Genomic DNA, 17687 nt, shown 5'->3' with positions numbered 1-17687 from the left:
CGACTTGGGGTAAAGACAAGTCCCTATGCAGACATAGCAGCAGTAATCATTGTGTTGCCACAGGCCAGCAAAAGAGACATTGTACAGCTAGTCATATGTTCCAACCGTAACTGAACTCACATCGTTTCATTTTCCACTTCCCCACGTGGAAACGAAACAGCATGAAAAATGCCAGGCGCAAAGGTGTAAAGCACCCCGAGCTTTTCCTCGCTTGTGACAGGACTGTAACAGCTCCTGGCATGAACATGTACTGGAAAAAGGTAAAGGGACACTCTCAGACCCTGGGTCCTGATAAAACGGGCAATGATGAGGCCAACCGCCTGGCAAAGGGAGGAGCGGGGATGGCCCGCTTTGGGAGTTTCAAGGGGAATGGCTCCCAGACAGGCAGAGATGCACAGTAAATGCCATTACTAGCCAACACGCCAGGGAGGGCCATGAAAAATCCCAACTCGAAGCTGCAATAACTCCATCTAGGCAGACAGCCTGGTGATGTAGACCTAGTTGCTATGCAGGAAAGAGACCCAGTGATCCAAAAGATCTGGCAGTTTGTAGCTGACCTCCAGAGTACGTTGATAAATTTATGAGCATGATTTTGCGTGACTGATTTGACTATTCAATCAATTTTAGTAGTTTAACTATAAAATATTAAAAACCAAAAAATAATGGTTAATACATTTATGAGACTGATTTCACAATTAATCACAATCCTATTTATTGGCCATGTAAGTTCGCACACACATGGAATTTGACCCCGGTTTCATGGCTCTCAGTGTACTCGGCATAGAATAACAACACAACAATCTTCAGACACAAGGATTGACTATAAACAGGGGAAATAAGAAGCGATAAAGTGCAATGGTGCAGAGAATATATCAGAGATGCTGAAATAGATGTTGGCAGGTTACTTATATAATATGCAAACCCCAATTCCAATGAAGTTGGGATGTTGTGTAAAACGTGGATAAAAACACAATACAATGATTTGCAAATCCTTTTCCGCCTATATTCAGTTGAATCCACTACAAAGACCAGATATTTAATGTTCAAACTGATAAACTTTATTGCTTGTTGCAAATATTCACTCACTGTGAATGTGATGCCTGCAACACGTTCCAAAGAAGCTGGGACAGGGGCAACAAAAGACTGGGAAAGTTGAGGAATGCTCAGAAACACCTGTCTGGAACATTCCACAGGTGAACAGGTTAACTGGAAACAGGGGAGTGTCCTGATTGGGTATAAAAGGAGCATCCCCGAAGAAAGGCTCAGTCGTTCACAAGCAAGGATGGGGCGAGGGTCACCACTTTGTGAACAACTGTGTGAGCAAATAGTCGATGGGAAAACCATCGTCAGTTAACACAGTTGGTCGCTACATCTACAAGTGCAAGTTAAAACTCTCCCATGCAAAGCCAAAGCCAGATATCAACACCACCCAGAAACGCCACCGGCTTCTCTGGCCCGAGCTCATCTGAGATGGACTGATGCCAAGTGGACAAGTGTGCTGTGGTCTGACGAGTCCACATTTCACATTGTTTTGGGAAATCGTGGACGTCGTGTCCTCCGGGCTAAAGAGGAAAAGGACCGTCCAGATTGTTCTCAGCACAAAGTCCAAAAGCCGGCATCTGTGATGGTATGGGGGTGTGTTAGAGCCCATGGCATCATGGGTAACTTGCACATCTGTGAAGGCTCCATTAATGCTGAAAGGTACATACAGGTTTTGGAGCAACATGTGCTGCCATTTCAGAGTGACCTCTCACCTGACCCAGTCCGACCAACGATGCCGACCTTCTCTTTGGGTCGGATGGTGCAGGAGATCCTTTTCAGAATCAGCGGCAGGTTGGGCTGGTACCTCATCTCCACCTCCTCAAACACCACCTCCCCCTGCTGGGGCCACTCTGCTGGGAGGGAGGGGCTCCTCCTTCGGGCTGGTGCCTCCTGGGACAACGACTGAAGCAGACAGACAGAAACACACAGCATCAGAGTCACATTTTATGGGCTTATATTCTGGTTTTGTGATATTCTACTTTCATGTCTTTACCCTGTAATCTCCTCCAGAAATTCACACACACACACACACACACACACACACACACACACACACACACACACACACACACACACACACACACACACACACACACACACACACACACACGCGAACCCTGAGGACTTTGTGGCTGATTAAACTGGTTGCAATTTTGCTAAAGGTTATGATGTTATATGTATCATATGTACAAAGTTAATACACCTTTTCACCAATGCTTTTTAAACACTTTTATATTATGACTATTTTCAATATATAAAACAGCGGTGGCTAACCACGTGCCTTGGAGAGCCATGTGTATGCAGGTTTTCATTCCAACCCGACTCCACACCAGGTCATTTCACGTATACATTCTTCTCCTGGGTTGAAGGGTTGCTAATCAGTGAAATCACCTGGTGTGCAGTCCGGCTGGAATGAAAACCTGCAACCACATGGCTCTCCATGGCACATGGTTAGCCACCCCTGATATAAATAAATCCCCCATACACTATCCTGGCCACTTGGTTATGCCTCTCAGTGTATGCTGTCCCAGCCTGCATCTTATACCCTGCTGCTATGTCCTGGACTGCCTCAGGGGCATCTTTGCACAGCCTGCACTGCACGTTGGATCTTGCCTGTTGTGGCAGACTATGGTCCTGGTGCTGAGTGCCTGCTCTTGTGTTGCCATGATCACAGCTTCTGTGCTGTCCTCAGACCAGCCTTTTCTGGCCACTTGTAGGATTTCTTGATGTCAGTCATTCCCTCTAGATGCCAATGGTACATCCCATGGAGGGGCTTTGTCTTTCACAATATCTCCTCTTCTTCTTATCACCATCTGTCCTCTTCTGCCTGAGGTGCTCACTGAGCAGTCTGTCATGGGGGGCCCATCTTGCTGATTTACTCTTGGATGCTCCTTGTTTCATCTTGGATAGTGGCTCTGAAACTCAGCAATCCTTGACCCCCCTCTTTTCACTGCTAATACAGTCTCAGGGTGCTCGACTTCAAGTGGAAACCTCTGTGCATCGTTAGGGGTTTTTGTGCCTTGACATCTGCGGCCTCTATTTCCTCCTGTGACCAGCTTATTATCCCAGCTGGGTATCTGATGACTGGTAGGACATACATATTGACGGCTTGTATCTTGAACTGGCCTCTCAGGACCTGCCTTACTCTTTAGAGATATTTGGCGGGAGCTGACCTCCTTGCTTTCTCGGCATGGCTCCCATTAGCCTCTGGGATACCCAGGTACTTGTAACTGTCCTGTATGTCTGCAATCCTGCCTTCTGGTAGCTCCACCCCTTCAGTCCTGATCACCCTCCCTCTCTTTGTCACCATTCGGCCACATTTATCCAGTCTGAATGACATCTCGATGTCACTGCTGTATATTCTGGCGAGGGGGATCAGTGAATCGATGATGCTTGATGTCTTCCATGTAGAAGAGGTGACTGATGGCTACCCCACTTCTAAATTAGTATCCATATCCACCTTTTGCAATGATCTGACTGAGGGGGTTCAGGCCTATGCAAAATAACAAGTGGGGATAGCGCATCACCTTGGTATATGCTGTACTTGATGGCCTTGGAGTTGGCCTCTAGGTTTGTTTTCCACAGCCGCACTGATTTCTTGAGCAAGGTGTCCTGTTGGCCTTGTGTAGTGCCAACACTCCAGTATCCACATGTGGGGCATTGAGTTGTACGCCTTCTTGTAGTCCATCCAGGCAGTCCTCAGGTTGGTCTGTCTGGTCTTGGGGTCTTGAGTGACTGCTCAAGCTCGGGTCCTCTACCACAGGCCTGGGAGTTTGAGGGTTCTACACAGTATCTTAGCTGTTCCTTCCTAAGTGCTGGACTGTCTCAGGGGCATCTTTGCACAGCCTGAATCTTGGTTCTTGTCTGGTGTGGTAGACCCCTGCCTCAACCAATCAGGAGTCTCATTTATAAAACAGTGCGTAGGATCCTTACTAAAATTGGACATGCACACAAAAGCCAAAAAAAAACAAACAGTGTTTTTGGACAGGTGCACAACTGCCCCGTCAAGTTTGTTTTTATAGATCACAAATTTTGCGTGGGAAGTGGCGTATGCCTCTTTCAGGCTCCATTTTGTGTGTACACAACAGTTATAAATGAGACCCCTGGTCCCGAGTGCCTGTTCTTGTGCTGCTATGATCAGAGCCTCTGTGCTGTCCTTCAGTCCAGCCTTTTCTAGCCACTGGTAGAATTTCTCGATATCAGCTACGTCTTCTATCTGTCAATGGTACATCCCATGGAGGGGCTTGATCTTTCATGATACCTCCTCTTCTTCATCCTCCGCACCGTCTTCTACTGCCTATGTACTCACTCAGCAGTTCATCCTGGGGGGCCCTCTTTCTGATATGATAATAATAATAATGTATTTTATTTATAAAGCGCTTTTCATCGTACTCAAAGACGCTTTATATAAATTAGATTAACTTCAAAGCAACACACCAAAAACATGCAACACAACATAGATCACAAGTCTGAAGAGGTGACTCCTGATTAATGATTTGAATGTGGGCAGATTGCAACAGTGTCGGATGTGCTTGGGGAGGGAGTTCCAAGAGGAAGGGGCAGCAGGTCAAGTGCTCAGTCCTTAGTCTACCTCAAATTAGGGGTGATAAGAGGGCGGGGGGGGGCACAAGAAGGCAATGGAGAAAAGATATGTCTTGAGATGGGATTGAAAGAGTGGGAGGGATTCTGAGTCTCTAATGATTTGGGGGAGTGAGTTCCAGAGCCTGGGAGCTGCCCTGGAGAAGGCTCGGTCACCAAAGCCACGGAGGCTGGAACTGGGGGTGAAGAGAAGGGAGGCTGAGGTGGATATGAAGGATCAAGAGGGTTGGTAGGGGGAGAGGAGGTTGGTGAGGTATGGGGGAGCCAATTGGTGAAGGGCTTTATAAGTGAGAACCAGGATTTTGTAATTGATCCGGTGGGAGATGGGTAGTCAGCGGAGGTCTTTTAGGACTGGGCTGATGTGGTGCCAGGATTCGGTGAAAGTTAAAAGTCGGGCGGATGCATTCTGGACCAATTGGAGTCTCTCGATAGAGCTAGCACGGATGCCACAGAGCAGTGAGTAGCAGTAATCAAGACAGGAGGAGATGAAGGCATGGATCAGTATCTCAGCAGCAGAGTGTATGAGAGAGGGTCTTATTTTTGCAATGTTGCGAAGGTGGTAGAAGGAGGATTTGACGATTTGGCGGATATGGGGCTCAAGGGAGAGGGTGGGATCAAGGATCACACCAAGGTTGCGTGCCTGGGAGGAAAGGGAAACAGTAGTGCCATCGATGGTGAGTGTGAGGTTGTTGATTTGGCTGAGAGTGGACTTGGAGCCAATGGAGAGGAGTTCAGTTTTGTCACTGTTAAGTTTGAGGAGGTTTTGCTGCATCCTCTCTTTAATTGCAGACAGACAGGAGTTGATGTGAGAGGGGGGTGGATTGTGAGGGGATTTGGTGCTGAGGTATATACTCATGAATGTTCCTTGTTTCATCCTGGATAATGGCCCTGGATAGGATAAGTAGATGCACCACACAAGAACCAAGATGCAGTCACACACATCATCAACTCCTCGCTTACAATGGGTGTGTTCCCCACCACATTTAAGCAAGCTCGGGTCCCCCCGCTGCTCAAAAAACCTACACTCAACCCAGTCTGGCTTTAAGCGGGGTCACTCTACCGAAACTGCACTCCTGTCGGTAATAGAATCAACGCGTTTGGCTAGAGCTGCTGGTCAGTCCTCAGCTTTATTGCTGCTAGATCTGTCAGCTGCTTTTGACATTTAACCACCAAATCCTCCTCTCCACACTCACTGACCTTGGTATCTCAGGATCTGCCCTCTGCTAATTCATGCCTTACCTGTCGGAGATGTTTTAGAGCAGGGGTGGCTAACCATGTGCCATGGAGAGCCATGTGTATGCAGGTTTTCATTCCAGCCAGACTCCACACCAGGTAATTTCACTGATTAGCAACCCTTCAACTAAAGAGGAAGAATGTATCAGTGAGATCACATGGCAAGTTTTCATTCCAGCCAGACTCCACCTGGTGTGGGTCTGGCTGGAGTCGGGTTGGAATGAAAACCTGCATACACATGGCTCTCCATGGCACATGGTTAGCCACCGCTGTTTTAGAGTATCTTGGAGGGGAGAAGTGTCCAAATGGCACGGCTTATCCACAGGGGTACCTCAAGGGTCAGTGCCCGGTCCCCTTCTCTTCTCAATATACACCACCTCACTTGGTGCAATCATCCGCTCTCATGATTTCTCATACCATTGCTATGCTTATGATACCCAACTCTCCCTATCATTCCCACCAGATGACCTCAAAGTCTCAGCACAGATATCGTCATGCCTTGCTGATAGCTCTGCGTGGATGAAAAAATGCCACCTTCAACTTAACCTATCTATGACTGAGCTCCTTGTCATCCCAGCCAGTCTGTCCTTACAACAACAGATCAATATCCAGCTCGGATCAATCCAACTGATGCTCACAAAGTCATCACACCCGAAACCTGGGTGTGATGACTGATGACCAACTAACCTTTAAGGTTCATGTGGCCTCGATTGCTCAGTCCTGCCGATTTGCCCTGTACAACATCAGGAAAATTAGACCCTACCTGTCTGACCATGCAGCACGACTCCTGGTACAGGCTCTTATTGAGCACACACATTCACTACTGCAACTCCTTACTGGCAGGTCACAGGTAAGTCACTAGCCAGACTCTCCTCTTCTGTAGTTCCCCCGGTGGTGGAACGAATTACCAAACTCCATTCGATACGCTGAGTCCCCCTCCATCTTTAAGAAGAAGTTAAAGACCCAGCTCTTTCTCAAACGAGTCCAAACCTGATGCACCCTATCCATTGCCTTTATGCAATGCCTGTTGACACTGATGGCCTATTGGACTTGAACCTAGATTTTTGGCACTTTCTTGCATTGTCGCCTCCTGACTAGATCATTGTTTGTGTTGAATTAACTCTCAGATGTATGTTGCTTCGGATAAAAGCGTCTGCTAAATGAAATTGTAACATTGTAACAGAAGTTATTCACTACCTGGTTGTAGTGTTGGATTCGCTCCACAGATGTAAAGCGAGCCTCCGTCTCTGAGGCCAAACGCACTGTGAACTGGAACAAACCTGTCAACTGTGACACACACACATGCACGAGAGTGAATACATAACCTGACAGTGGATCTGAATATAGTTTTGTCTTAGCTGCTCTACAGTCGGACCTGCACAGCGTAGGAGATGGCCAGGCCAGCGTATGCAGGGGGCATCTGCCCATGCATCAAGACCATCATGAGTGCTGTGATGGTGATGAGCGCCACACTGATGACATCCAGACGCACAGCCAGCCAGCGCATGGCACAGCTGAACAGGTAGAAGGGAGCCTGGTTCTGATCTAGGAGCTCCTGGAACCTGACCACAGAACCACAGAGGAATAGCACATCACCAAACCCAAATCACTGACACGCAGAGAGCCCAAACATCCTGAAAACTAAAAGAAACAGCTGGAGTAAAACATTAGTTAACCTACCAAACAGTGACTAACCTATCAATCTTTGGCTAACTACCAAACAATGACTAACCTCCCAAACACTAGCTAACCTAAAGAACACTAGATAACAAACCAAACACTGGCTAACCCACCAAACACTAGCTAACCTACTAAACAATAAATAACCTATCAAACACTAGATAACCAACCAAACACTGACTAACCTACCAAACACTAGCTAACCTACTAAACAATAAATAACCTATCAAACACTAGATAACCAACCAAACACTGACTAACCTACCAAACACTAGCTAACCTACTAAACTGTGGGCAGCACGGTGGCCCAGTGGTCAGCACTGTTGCCTCACAGCAAGAAGGTCCTGGGTTCAAACCCCAGGCCATCCCAGGTCCTTTCTGTGTGGAGTTTGCATGTTCTCCCTGTGTCTGTGTGGGTTTCCTCCAGGTCCTCTGGTTTCCTCCACCCATTAAAAAGACATGCATGGTAGGGTTAATACTCCTGCCTGTGCACCTGACTAAGGCAATGGAAATAAGAACTGAAGTTGGTCCCCGAGTGCTGCAGCTGCCCACTGCTCCTATACAATAGGATGAGTTAAATGCAGAGAACAAATTCATTGTAAGAATACAATTTGTTGTAAGAAAACAATCACAAAATAATGTGGCTTTCCTCTTTCTTAAACACTAGCTTATCTAACAAACACTAGCTAAACACCAAGCTAACCTACCAAACACTAGCTAACATACTAAACACTAACTAACCTATCAAATAGATAACCAGCCAAACACTGACTAATGTACCAAACACTAGCTAATCTACCAAACAATGACTAACCTACCTAAAACCGGCTAACCTATTGAGCACCAGCTAACCTATCAAATACCAGCTAACCTACTAAACAACACCAGAAACAGCAGCTAACCCAGTGTTTCTCAACCCAGTCCTCAAGGAACCCCTATCCTGCATATTTTCTTTGCAACCCTGAATAGGTACCTGTTTGTAGCTATTCAACCAATCAGCAATTAATTTTGTCAGATGTTGCACACCTTGCATAATTAAGTGCTGCGAGATGATTGGTCGAGTAAGTACAAGCAGGGCTACCTATGCAGGGTTACAATGAAAATCTGCAGGATAGGGGTTCCTTGAGGACTGGGTTGAGAAACACTGAGCTAACCTATGGAACAATGACTAACCTACTGAACACCTAACCTCCCAAACACTAGCTAAACTACCAAACAATGACTAACCCACCTAAAACTGGCTAACCTATTAAACACTAGTTAACCTATCAAATACCAGCTAACCTACTAAACAACACCAGAAACATCAGCTAACCTATGGAACAATGACTAACCTACTGAATACCTAACCTACCAAACTACTAAACATTAGCTAACCTACCAAAAACTGTTTAATGTACTACACACTAGCTATTCTAGCAAACATTGGCTAACCTACTAAACATCTAACCAACCAAACACAACTTACACAAGCTAACCTACTAAACAGCAGGTATGATTCATCAACGGACGTGTATCATGCCAGATGTGTAACATGATCAGTCGGTGATCTGGTTTTGTATACCAAGAACTTCAGCCACCTGCTGTTCTTCACAAAGTTTAACATTTTATTTAATGTTGAGCTGTCGTTCACTTAGATGGAGGACGAACAAAAATAATCTAATTTTGAGCCAAATATTTTAAGTCTTTAATCTTAAAATGGTGTCGCATGAAAATGATTGATCTCATACTAAGATGAGGTCAGATATTCAGATCGACACACAAAAATAATTGCTTCTTCCCAAACCGTCCCTCAGGACCTGTACTTGGCTAATCTGGAGAGCTGACGGCTCCGAACCTCACCTGTCCAGGAAGTCGGCTCCCCTGCCGTAAGCATGAAGCGTGGCCAGGCCCTGGATGCTGGAGGTGATATGAGACACAAAGGGTGACAGTGTCACGTTGTCCAAACGCTTTAGCTCACGGATGAAAACACGCGACACCACATGGAGCAACGCAAAGAACAGCACCAGGGGACCCACCGCCGCCATGAACCATGGGAAAACACAGCTGATGACAGCCAGACAGCAGAAGACCAGGATCACATTCTGAATAAACATCTCCGCCTGGAACGGTAGACGAGTATCAACTAGAGGAGAGTGAGAGAGACAGACAGACAGACAGACAGACAGACAGACAGACAGACAGACAGACAGACAGACAGACAGACAGACAGACAGACAGACAGACAGACAGACAGACAGACAGACAGACAGACAGACAGACAGACAGACAGACAGAGAGATTATTTTTTACCAAAACGTGGCATCATGTAATCATTGTATTATTACACTCGTAAAAGCTCAGTGAGATAATGATGAATGAAATTATATATAATTATAAATACTACTACAACTACGACTCATAATAATCATACAAATGGGTGGTGATTAAACTTCTAGCACAACAACACCAGTGAGAAAACTGTTGACATCAGGGCTACAACTCACCAACCCTCCTATCTACCCCCACCCTGCCACCACCACACACCTTCATCCATGTCCTTGGAGAAGCGGTTCAGGATACGTCCGCTTGGCGTTGTGTCAAAGAACTTCATGGGACTCCGTAGAATCTTCTGGAAGACCTCCTCGTGGAGCCTGGAGGAGGCCCTCAACGTGCTCTGAAGGTATTTGTGTGTGGGGGGTGGGGTGGGGGAGGAGGAGGTCATGGGTCAGACATGATGGGCACTGTCTCTGGAAAGGCACAGAGCAGCGGCAGGGTTAATAAGGGATGAAGATGAAGCTGACCTTCACGAAGACGACGCCTCGCAGGAGTTTGAGCAGCAGCATGATGCCCATGGAGGAGGCGTAGACAGCGGTGTACTGATGCATCATGGGATTGTCCTTCATGCTGTCACTCAGAACAGAGCTGTTACCTACCAACACTGTGGTATTCTGGACACACACACACACACACACACACACACACACACACACACACACACACACACACATAGGAGAGAAGGTTAGCAGGTGCAGAGGAGGGGAGGTCATGGAGGAGGAGGAGGTGAGGGCTAGAAGAGGAGATGAAGGAGGAATTAGTGGAGGAGATGAGGAAAGAAGAAAGGAGACAACAGGAGGAGGTCTCACCCCGCTGCCCTGTTTGATCCAGTAACTGAGCCACCAGTGGCAGAAGGCGGTGCTCCCCACGTTGAGGAGGAACAGCAGCAGGATGAACAGACAGACTGCAGGACCTCCACATGCCCTCATGTAGGCGCTGTACACCTGCCAGGAAACTGCGCCCCGCCCACACTCCTCCACCAGCTGACCTACAGCCACACAACACCACAACCCGCTTTACCATGTCCAGAATAAACATAAAGACTCGATCTTACATCAACTCAACTCGAGCTTACATCAACTCAACTCGAGCTTACATCAACTCAACTCGAGCTTACATCAACTCAACTTCCTCTAAATCAGTTTCTGTGATTGTGTCACCAAGTCCGAGCAAGCAACCAAGCAACATTCCAACCAATCATATCATAGAATGTTTTGCAGCGTCCAATCAAATCACACCCCTCCCTACATTTTGTCCTGCCCTAATATCCTGTTATATGTCATAATGTCATAATATAATGTCATGTCATAATATTTACTAGTCATATTACCATATTAACATCATGTTATAATATTTACTGGTCATATTACCATATTAACATGTTATAATATTTACTAGTCATATTACCATACTAACTCATCATGTCATAATATTTACTGGTCAGCCTACCATATTAACGTGTTATAATATTTACTGGTCATACTACCAAACTAACTCATCATGTTATAATATTTACTGGTCATATTACCATATGAACATGTTATAATATTTACTGGTCATACTACCATACTAACATCATGTCATAATATTTACTGGTCATATTACCATACTAACATCATGTTATAATATTTACTGGTCATACTACCATACTAACATCATGTCATAATATTTACTGGTCATATTACCATATTAACATCATGTCATAATATTTACCGGTCATACTACCATATTAACGTGTTATAATATTTACTGGTCATATTACCATATTAACATGTTATAATATTTACTAGTCATATTACCATACTAACTCATCATGTCATAATATTTACTGGTCATACTACCATATTAACGTGTTATAATATTTACTGGTCATACTACCATATTAACATCATGTCATAATATTTACCGGTCATACTACCATATTAACGTGTTATAATATTTACTGGTCATACTACCATATTAACATCATGTCATAATATTTACTGGTCATACTACCATATTAACATCATGTTATAATATTTACTGGTCATACTACCATATTAACATCATGTTATAATATTTACTGGTCATATTACCATATTAACGTGTTATAATATTTACTGGTCATATTACCATACTAACTCATCATGTTATAATATTTACTGGTCATACTACCATACTAACATCATGTCATAATATTTACTGGTCATATTACCATATTAACGTGTTATAATATTTACTGGTCATACTACCATATTAACATCATGTCATAATATTTACTGGTCATACTACCATATTAACGTGTTATAATATTTACTGGTCATATTACCATACTAACTCATCATGTTATAATATTTACTGGTCAAACCATCATAGTTACTCGTCATAACATGATATTTACTAGTCATATTTACTAGTCTTATCATTACATTTACTAGTCTTACTAGAATATTTCCCCTAAGGAGAGATACATTAGCTGGAAGGGGCCTTTTGCCACTTCATTTCCTGTTCAGACAGGAAGTCAGTACCGTTGTCTTGACTGGTTGGTTTGTCCTTCTTCACGGAGCCGGACTTGGTCTCGGCTGGTTTCCTCTGAGAGCCGCCCTGCTTCCTACCCGGAGCCTGAGAGGACAAACACTCCTACTTATCCAGTTCAGAGTCCAGACGTAGCTGAACATTCTTCAACATAGTTTTCAGTGTTCCATTGTACTGATTCATTTGTAAAGACAAGCTGTGACTACATACACATGTAGTTTGAGATTACTATCAGTGAATTAGTAAATAAATCAGTACGCCAGTATCTTAGATCAGTAGGTCATGTTAGCTGAGGTACCTCAATATAAGGCGTGTCTCCCAGCTGAAGGTTGTTAAACATGGCGGCGTAATCGCCATTCAGACTCATCAGGTCGTCATGGTTACCCTGCTCCACTATACTGCCCTCCCTCATCAGGATGACCTCATCACAGTCTACCAGGTACTGCACACACACACACACACACACACACACACACCACATTTTAAGGTAAGCAGTGTGGTTCGTGTCAGAGAAAGTGGATTGTAATCCATGTCTCAGAGTCAAACTCAGTGGTGTGTTGTCCTGTAGTACAGTGGTTGGGTTGGGGTGGGGGTAGTGATGCGGGGGGTGTACTTGGAGCTGGTGAGTGATGAAGATGATGGTCTTGTTGCAGAGTTGTTTCCTGATGGCATTGTTGAAGATGTGGTTTCCGACATGGGCATCGAGGGCGCTCAGGGGGTCGTCCAGGATGTAGATGTCCCGGTCACTGTAGAGGGCCCGGGCCAAGCTCACCCTTTGGCGTTGCCCGCCACTCAAGTTGGCCCCTCGTTCCCCGATCTGACACAGGACAAACAAACAAACAAAGGGTTGAGGTGTTGAGGTGACTGATGTTTGGTCCAGCTTGATTTCTGTGCTGTGATTTCATTAACGAGGATAAACCTTAACGAGGTGTAAACCTTAGTGAGGTCTCGGCCTGATTGGATCTGCTGGTGCTACTCCTCTCTTAAATCAAGAAAGTTGGTGTTTAAACCAATCAGCCAAAACAGTAAAACCACTGACAGGTAAGTGAATAACACTGATTATCTCGTTACCATGGCACCTGTCAAGGGGTGGGATGTATCAGGCAGCAAATGAACAGCAGTTCTTGAAGTTGATGTGTTGGAAGCAGGAAAAATAGACAAGTGTAAGGATCTGAGTGACTTTGCCAAGGGCCAAACTGTGATGGCTAGACGACTGGGTCTGACCATCTCCATACAACAGGTTGTGTGGGGTGTTCCTGGTAAGCAGTGGTGAGTACCTACTAAAAGTGGTCCAAGGAAGGACAACCAGTAATCGGAGACAAGCTCATGGACGCCCAAGGCTCACTGATGTGCTTGGGGAGGGAAGGCTAGCTCAACTGCTGCAATCCCACAGAAAAGCTACTGTAGCTCGAACTGCTGAAAGAGTTGATGCTGGCTGTGATGGACAGGTGTCAGAACACACAGTGCATCACAGCTTGTGGCGTGTGGGGCTGTGTAGCTGCAGGCTGTTCGGCGTGCCCATGATGACCCGTGTCCACCTCCGGAAGCTCCTACAATGGGCACGTGAGCATCAGAACTGGACCATGCTAAGGTCCTTGCTAAGGTCTTGGCCCATTGCTTGGAAAATATTCTCCTATAAAGTCTCAGATGAGCAAACCGCATTTATAAAGGACGCCAGCTGTTCTATAATGTCCGTACCCTCTTAAATATGATCTATTCTATAACTTCAACAAAACCCCTGAAGTGGTGATCTCAGTCCACGCTGAAAAAGCCTTCGACAGGGTTGAATGGGACTACCTGTTTACTGCATCAAGTACATTTGGGCTGGGAAATGTATTAATTTCGTAGATGCATCTCCTTTATACGCCCCCACAAGCTAGTATCACCACTAGTGGCATCCAATTCCAGTTTTTTTTCCACTCTATGTTGCAGCACCCGCTAGGGTTGCAGCAGAAATGTGACTTGTAACAGAGCGACAGAACTAGAAGAGAAGAAGGATGTGAGGTCACCTCAGTGAGGTCAGAGTCTGGGAGCAGGGCCAGATCCGGTCTCAGACAGCAAGCACTTACAACACACTTGTATCTGGAGGGAGGAAGGAAGAGAGAGAGAGAGAGAGAGAGAGAGAGAGAGAGAGAGAGAGAGAGAGAGAGAGAGAGAGAGAGAGAGAGAGAGAGAGAGAGAGAGAGAGAGAGAGAGAGAGAGAGAGAGAGAGAGAGAGAGAGAGAGAGAGAGAGAGAGAGAGAGAGAGAGAGAGAGAGAGAGAGAGAGAGAGAGAGAGAGAGAGAGAGAGAGAGAGAGAGAGAGAGAGAGAGAGAGAGAGAGAGAGACAGAGTGCGAGAGAGCGACAGAGAGAGAGACAGCGAGACAGAGAGAGAGAGAGAGAGAGAGAGAGAGAGAGAGAGAGAGAGAGAACTCTCAGGGAAGGATTACCAACATTATATTTACTAAAGCTGCTGACAGACAAGCTGTTCTTCATACTGACTAACAAACACACAAAGCGTTCTCACCCACAGCCTCCGCTGATAGTATCCCTGTTTTCTACTGCAACACCACATCACCTCCATGTCTCTTTCTACTTTATAATGGTGAGCTATCTTTGCAAGGGTCTCCCAAGAAAAAGAGATTTGAATCTCAAGGTTCAGCCTGGTAAAATACAGGTTACAATAATAATAATAATAACTATGTGTTTTCTACTGTTAACCATCTTCCTGTGTGGTCAACATGCCTTCCTGTCCCTCCGGCCTACCTGTACACAGACATGCTACTGTCTCTACTGCATGTGCATGTATGGACTACTCCTCTATTGTCCTACCACAGTGGGTCACCTGTCTTCCTGGTATTCTTTTCCAAACAGGATGTTGTCTCTCAGCGTGGCGTTGAGGATCCAGGGCTGCTGGGAAACGTAGGCAAAGTCTCCCCGGACAGCCACACGTCCCTCCAGAAGAGTCATCTGTCGACCGAGTAATAGTAAAAGATAAATACAAAATAAATAATAATAATAATATAATGAAACAAATATAAATATAAATATAAAATATAGATATAATAAATGTTATAAATATATAATATAAATAAATATAATAAGTATAAAATAAGTAATATAAATATATAATGTAAATAAATATAAAATAGGTAATAATAAGACATGTTAGTGAAACAGCACTATTCCTACATGAAGTATAAAAATCTGTTTAAAGGCTCTTTGAAATCAACAGAAGATGAAAAAAATTTTGTTAAAGCGCATCAGATAATAAAAGTAAACTATTACGAGAGATGGATGTAAAGATAATCAAATGAGTGGTATAACGATCAAGTATAATGAGATGATAAAGGAGCTTTTAGTTAAAAGCTAGACTAAAAAGAAATGTTTTTAAGAAGTCTGCTGTCCTCCACCATCTCTAGACAGTCTGATTAATACATCAACATGCTGCTGAACCATTTAAATGGTGACGCATTACTTCTGTAATTATCTTTATTTGTTGAATATGTTTTGTCCATCCACCCACTCATTATCCAAACCTCTTATCCTGCTCTCAGGGCCCCGCGCGGGGATGCCGGAGCCTATCCCAGCAGTCATTGGGCGGCAGGCGGGGAGACACCCTGGACAGGCCATCACAGGGCATGTACACCATGTAAATATACCAACTCAGTCTTTAATATGAATCAAATCCCCTTGTTTTGTAGTCGTCTGCATACAGAGAAACTTTGTGTCCGTGTCCGTACCTAACTATACCTTTAATGAGAGGACTGGAACGAAGCTTGATTGCCAGGAGTTCTATGGTGAGGGCAAATAACAAGGGACTTAAAGGGCAACCCTGGTGTGTGGACCGTTGCAGGAGAAAAGACCCTGACTGAATGTTACTGGTCCTGACAAAAGCTTGGGGGGATGAGTACAAAAGTCCTATCCAAGTAATGAACTGGGAGCCAAAGCCGAACTTGTTTAGGGTGCAAAAGAATGTTCTGTTAGATATTCAAACTGGCTTGACTTGGTCTCCGAGGGGTAAAAACTACAAAACTTCTTAAAAAAATTACCTGTCCTAAAATGGCTGAGATGAGGGAAGTCTTGCCACTCCCCACACTCCCACACACCCCAACCAGCTTCCCCTAAACACACACACACACACACGCACACACACGCACACACACACACGCACACACAGCAAGACAGACAGATGAAATATTACATCTGACAGATTCAAAACTGACTGTCATTACGTTTTGTACCATCAAGTGAAATACATTTGAAAACGTAGTTTTAGTAAAGGCTGATTGCTTTGGGGGTACACAGGGTGGGGTATGGTTTTTTTTTAGTGCTCCACCTGTTGGATGGTTAGGTTGATGCAGTGTAGGGTGCTATGGAGGCGCGGGACAGGGAGGGGGGGCAGGTGGGGAGACTCCTCCTCCTCCTCCTCCTCTGGGTCAGATGCTAGATCTCCTCCACACAGCAGACTCCCTCTCACCTCCTCCTGCAGGACCCGTCTGTCTGCACACCTGCAGCAGACACACACACACACACACACACAGACACACACACTGACCATCAGACACTGAGTCACATCACCACACAGTCACAGTCACTGCAGTGCAATCTAAAAGTCATGTCAAACTATCTGGAGTGTAACTGAAATGTAAACTGAAATAAACTGAAGATACTTTTCCCTCCTGCTGTTTCTGGCTGTGGCGTCGATGGCCGGCGTGACCCGAGGGGACGACTGGACGCTCGGCCCGCTGATCTCCCATGCCAGGCTGACATCCCTCATCTCTACTACAACACAGGGGTCCTGAGGAGACGCACGGAGCATCTCCACCTCCGACATCAAGAACAGACTCTAGAGAGACAGAAACAGAGAGAGACAGAGTTTTGAATCAAAAATTAAAACCTTTGTCTGGAAGAGGAAAGTATTATTAAGGTCTTCCTTGGATGAAGTAAGCGAGTCTGTACCTCTGATGGAAGACAGGAATTCATTCCATAATTTGAGAAAAGTCTGATCCTAAAGCTCATACTATATACATATTACTACATATAGACAGTACACTATACTACAGAGAGCGAGAAAGAGAGAGAGAGCTAGAGAGCTAGAGGAGAGAGAGCAAACTAGAGGAGAGAGAGTTAGAGAGTGAGAGAGATAGAGCTAGAGGAGAAAGAGAGAGCTAGAGAGAGCAAGAGAGAGAGCTAGAGAGAAAGCTAGAGAAGAGAGAGTTAGAGAGAGAGCGCTAGAGAGAGGGAGAGTGAGCTAGAGAGAGAGCGAGAGAAAGCTAGAGGAGAGAGAGCGCTAGAGAGAGAGAGCTGGGGGACAGAGAGC

The 17687-nt window shown here is 45.2% G+C and overlaps 1 protein-coding gene across 6 annotated transcripts in view; it reads right to left on the bottom strand.

The window, feature by feature from the left end:
• Nucleotides 1–17687, bottom strand: part of abcc5 (ATP-binding cassette, sub-family C (CFTR/MRP), member 5) — a 48886-nt gene that overhangs the window by 9780 nt on the left and 21419 nt on the right. Inside the window, exons 11-26 of one of the 6 annotated variants that reach the window (XR_008810540.1) lie at nucleotides 17038–17213; nucleotides 16704–16875; nucleotides 16417–16488; nucleotides 15210–15334; nucleotides 14394–14466; nucleotides 12998–13201; nucleotides 12683–12826; nucleotides 12378–12471; nucleotides 10680–10858; nucleotides 10338–10484; nucleotides 10081–10210; nucleotides 9573–9679; nucleotides 9397–9453; nucleotides 7250–7436; nucleotides 7072–7161; nucleotides 1755–1944 (exon numbers count right to left, since the gene is read on the bottom strand). Coding sequence is in view for 5 of the 6 variants with exons in the window: in XM_056284113.1 (XP_056140088.1) it covers nucleotides 1755–1944; nucleotides 7072–7161; nucleotides 7250–7436; nucleotides 9397–9679; nucleotides 10081–10210; nucleotides 10338–10484; nucleotides 10680–10858; nucleotides 12378–12471; nucleotides 12683–12826; nucleotides 12998–13201; nucleotides 14394–14466; nucleotides 15210–15334; nucleotides 16417–16488; nucleotides 16704–16875; nucleotides 17038–17213 (2266 nt within the window). In the remaining variant the exon portion in view is untranslated. Of the gene's footprint in view, nucleotides 1–1754; nucleotides 1945–6711; nucleotides 6817–7071; nucleotides 7162–7249; nucleotides 7437–9396; nucleotides 9680–10080; nucleotides 10211–10337; nucleotides 10485–10679; nucleotides 10859–12377; nucleotides 12472–12682; nucleotides 12827–12997; nucleotides 13202–14393; nucleotides 14467–15209; nucleotides 15335–16416; nucleotides 16489–16703; nucleotides 16876–17037; nucleotides 17214–17687 lie in introns of those variants that run through there. The other 5 variants (XM_056284117.1, XM_056284113.1, XM_056284115.1 and 2 more) reach the window with 5 other exon arrangements.

This window comes from Lampris incognitus, chromosome 7, assembly GCF_029633865.1.
Source record: "Lampris incognitus isolate fLamInc1 chromosome 7, fLamInc1.hap2, whole genome shotgun sequence".
In the NCBI taxonomy this organism is placed as follows: Eukaryota; Metazoa; Chordata; class Actinopteri; order Lampriformes; family Lampridae; genus Lampris; species Lampris incognitus.
This window is presented reverse-complemented; position numbering and strand designations above follow the sequence as displayed.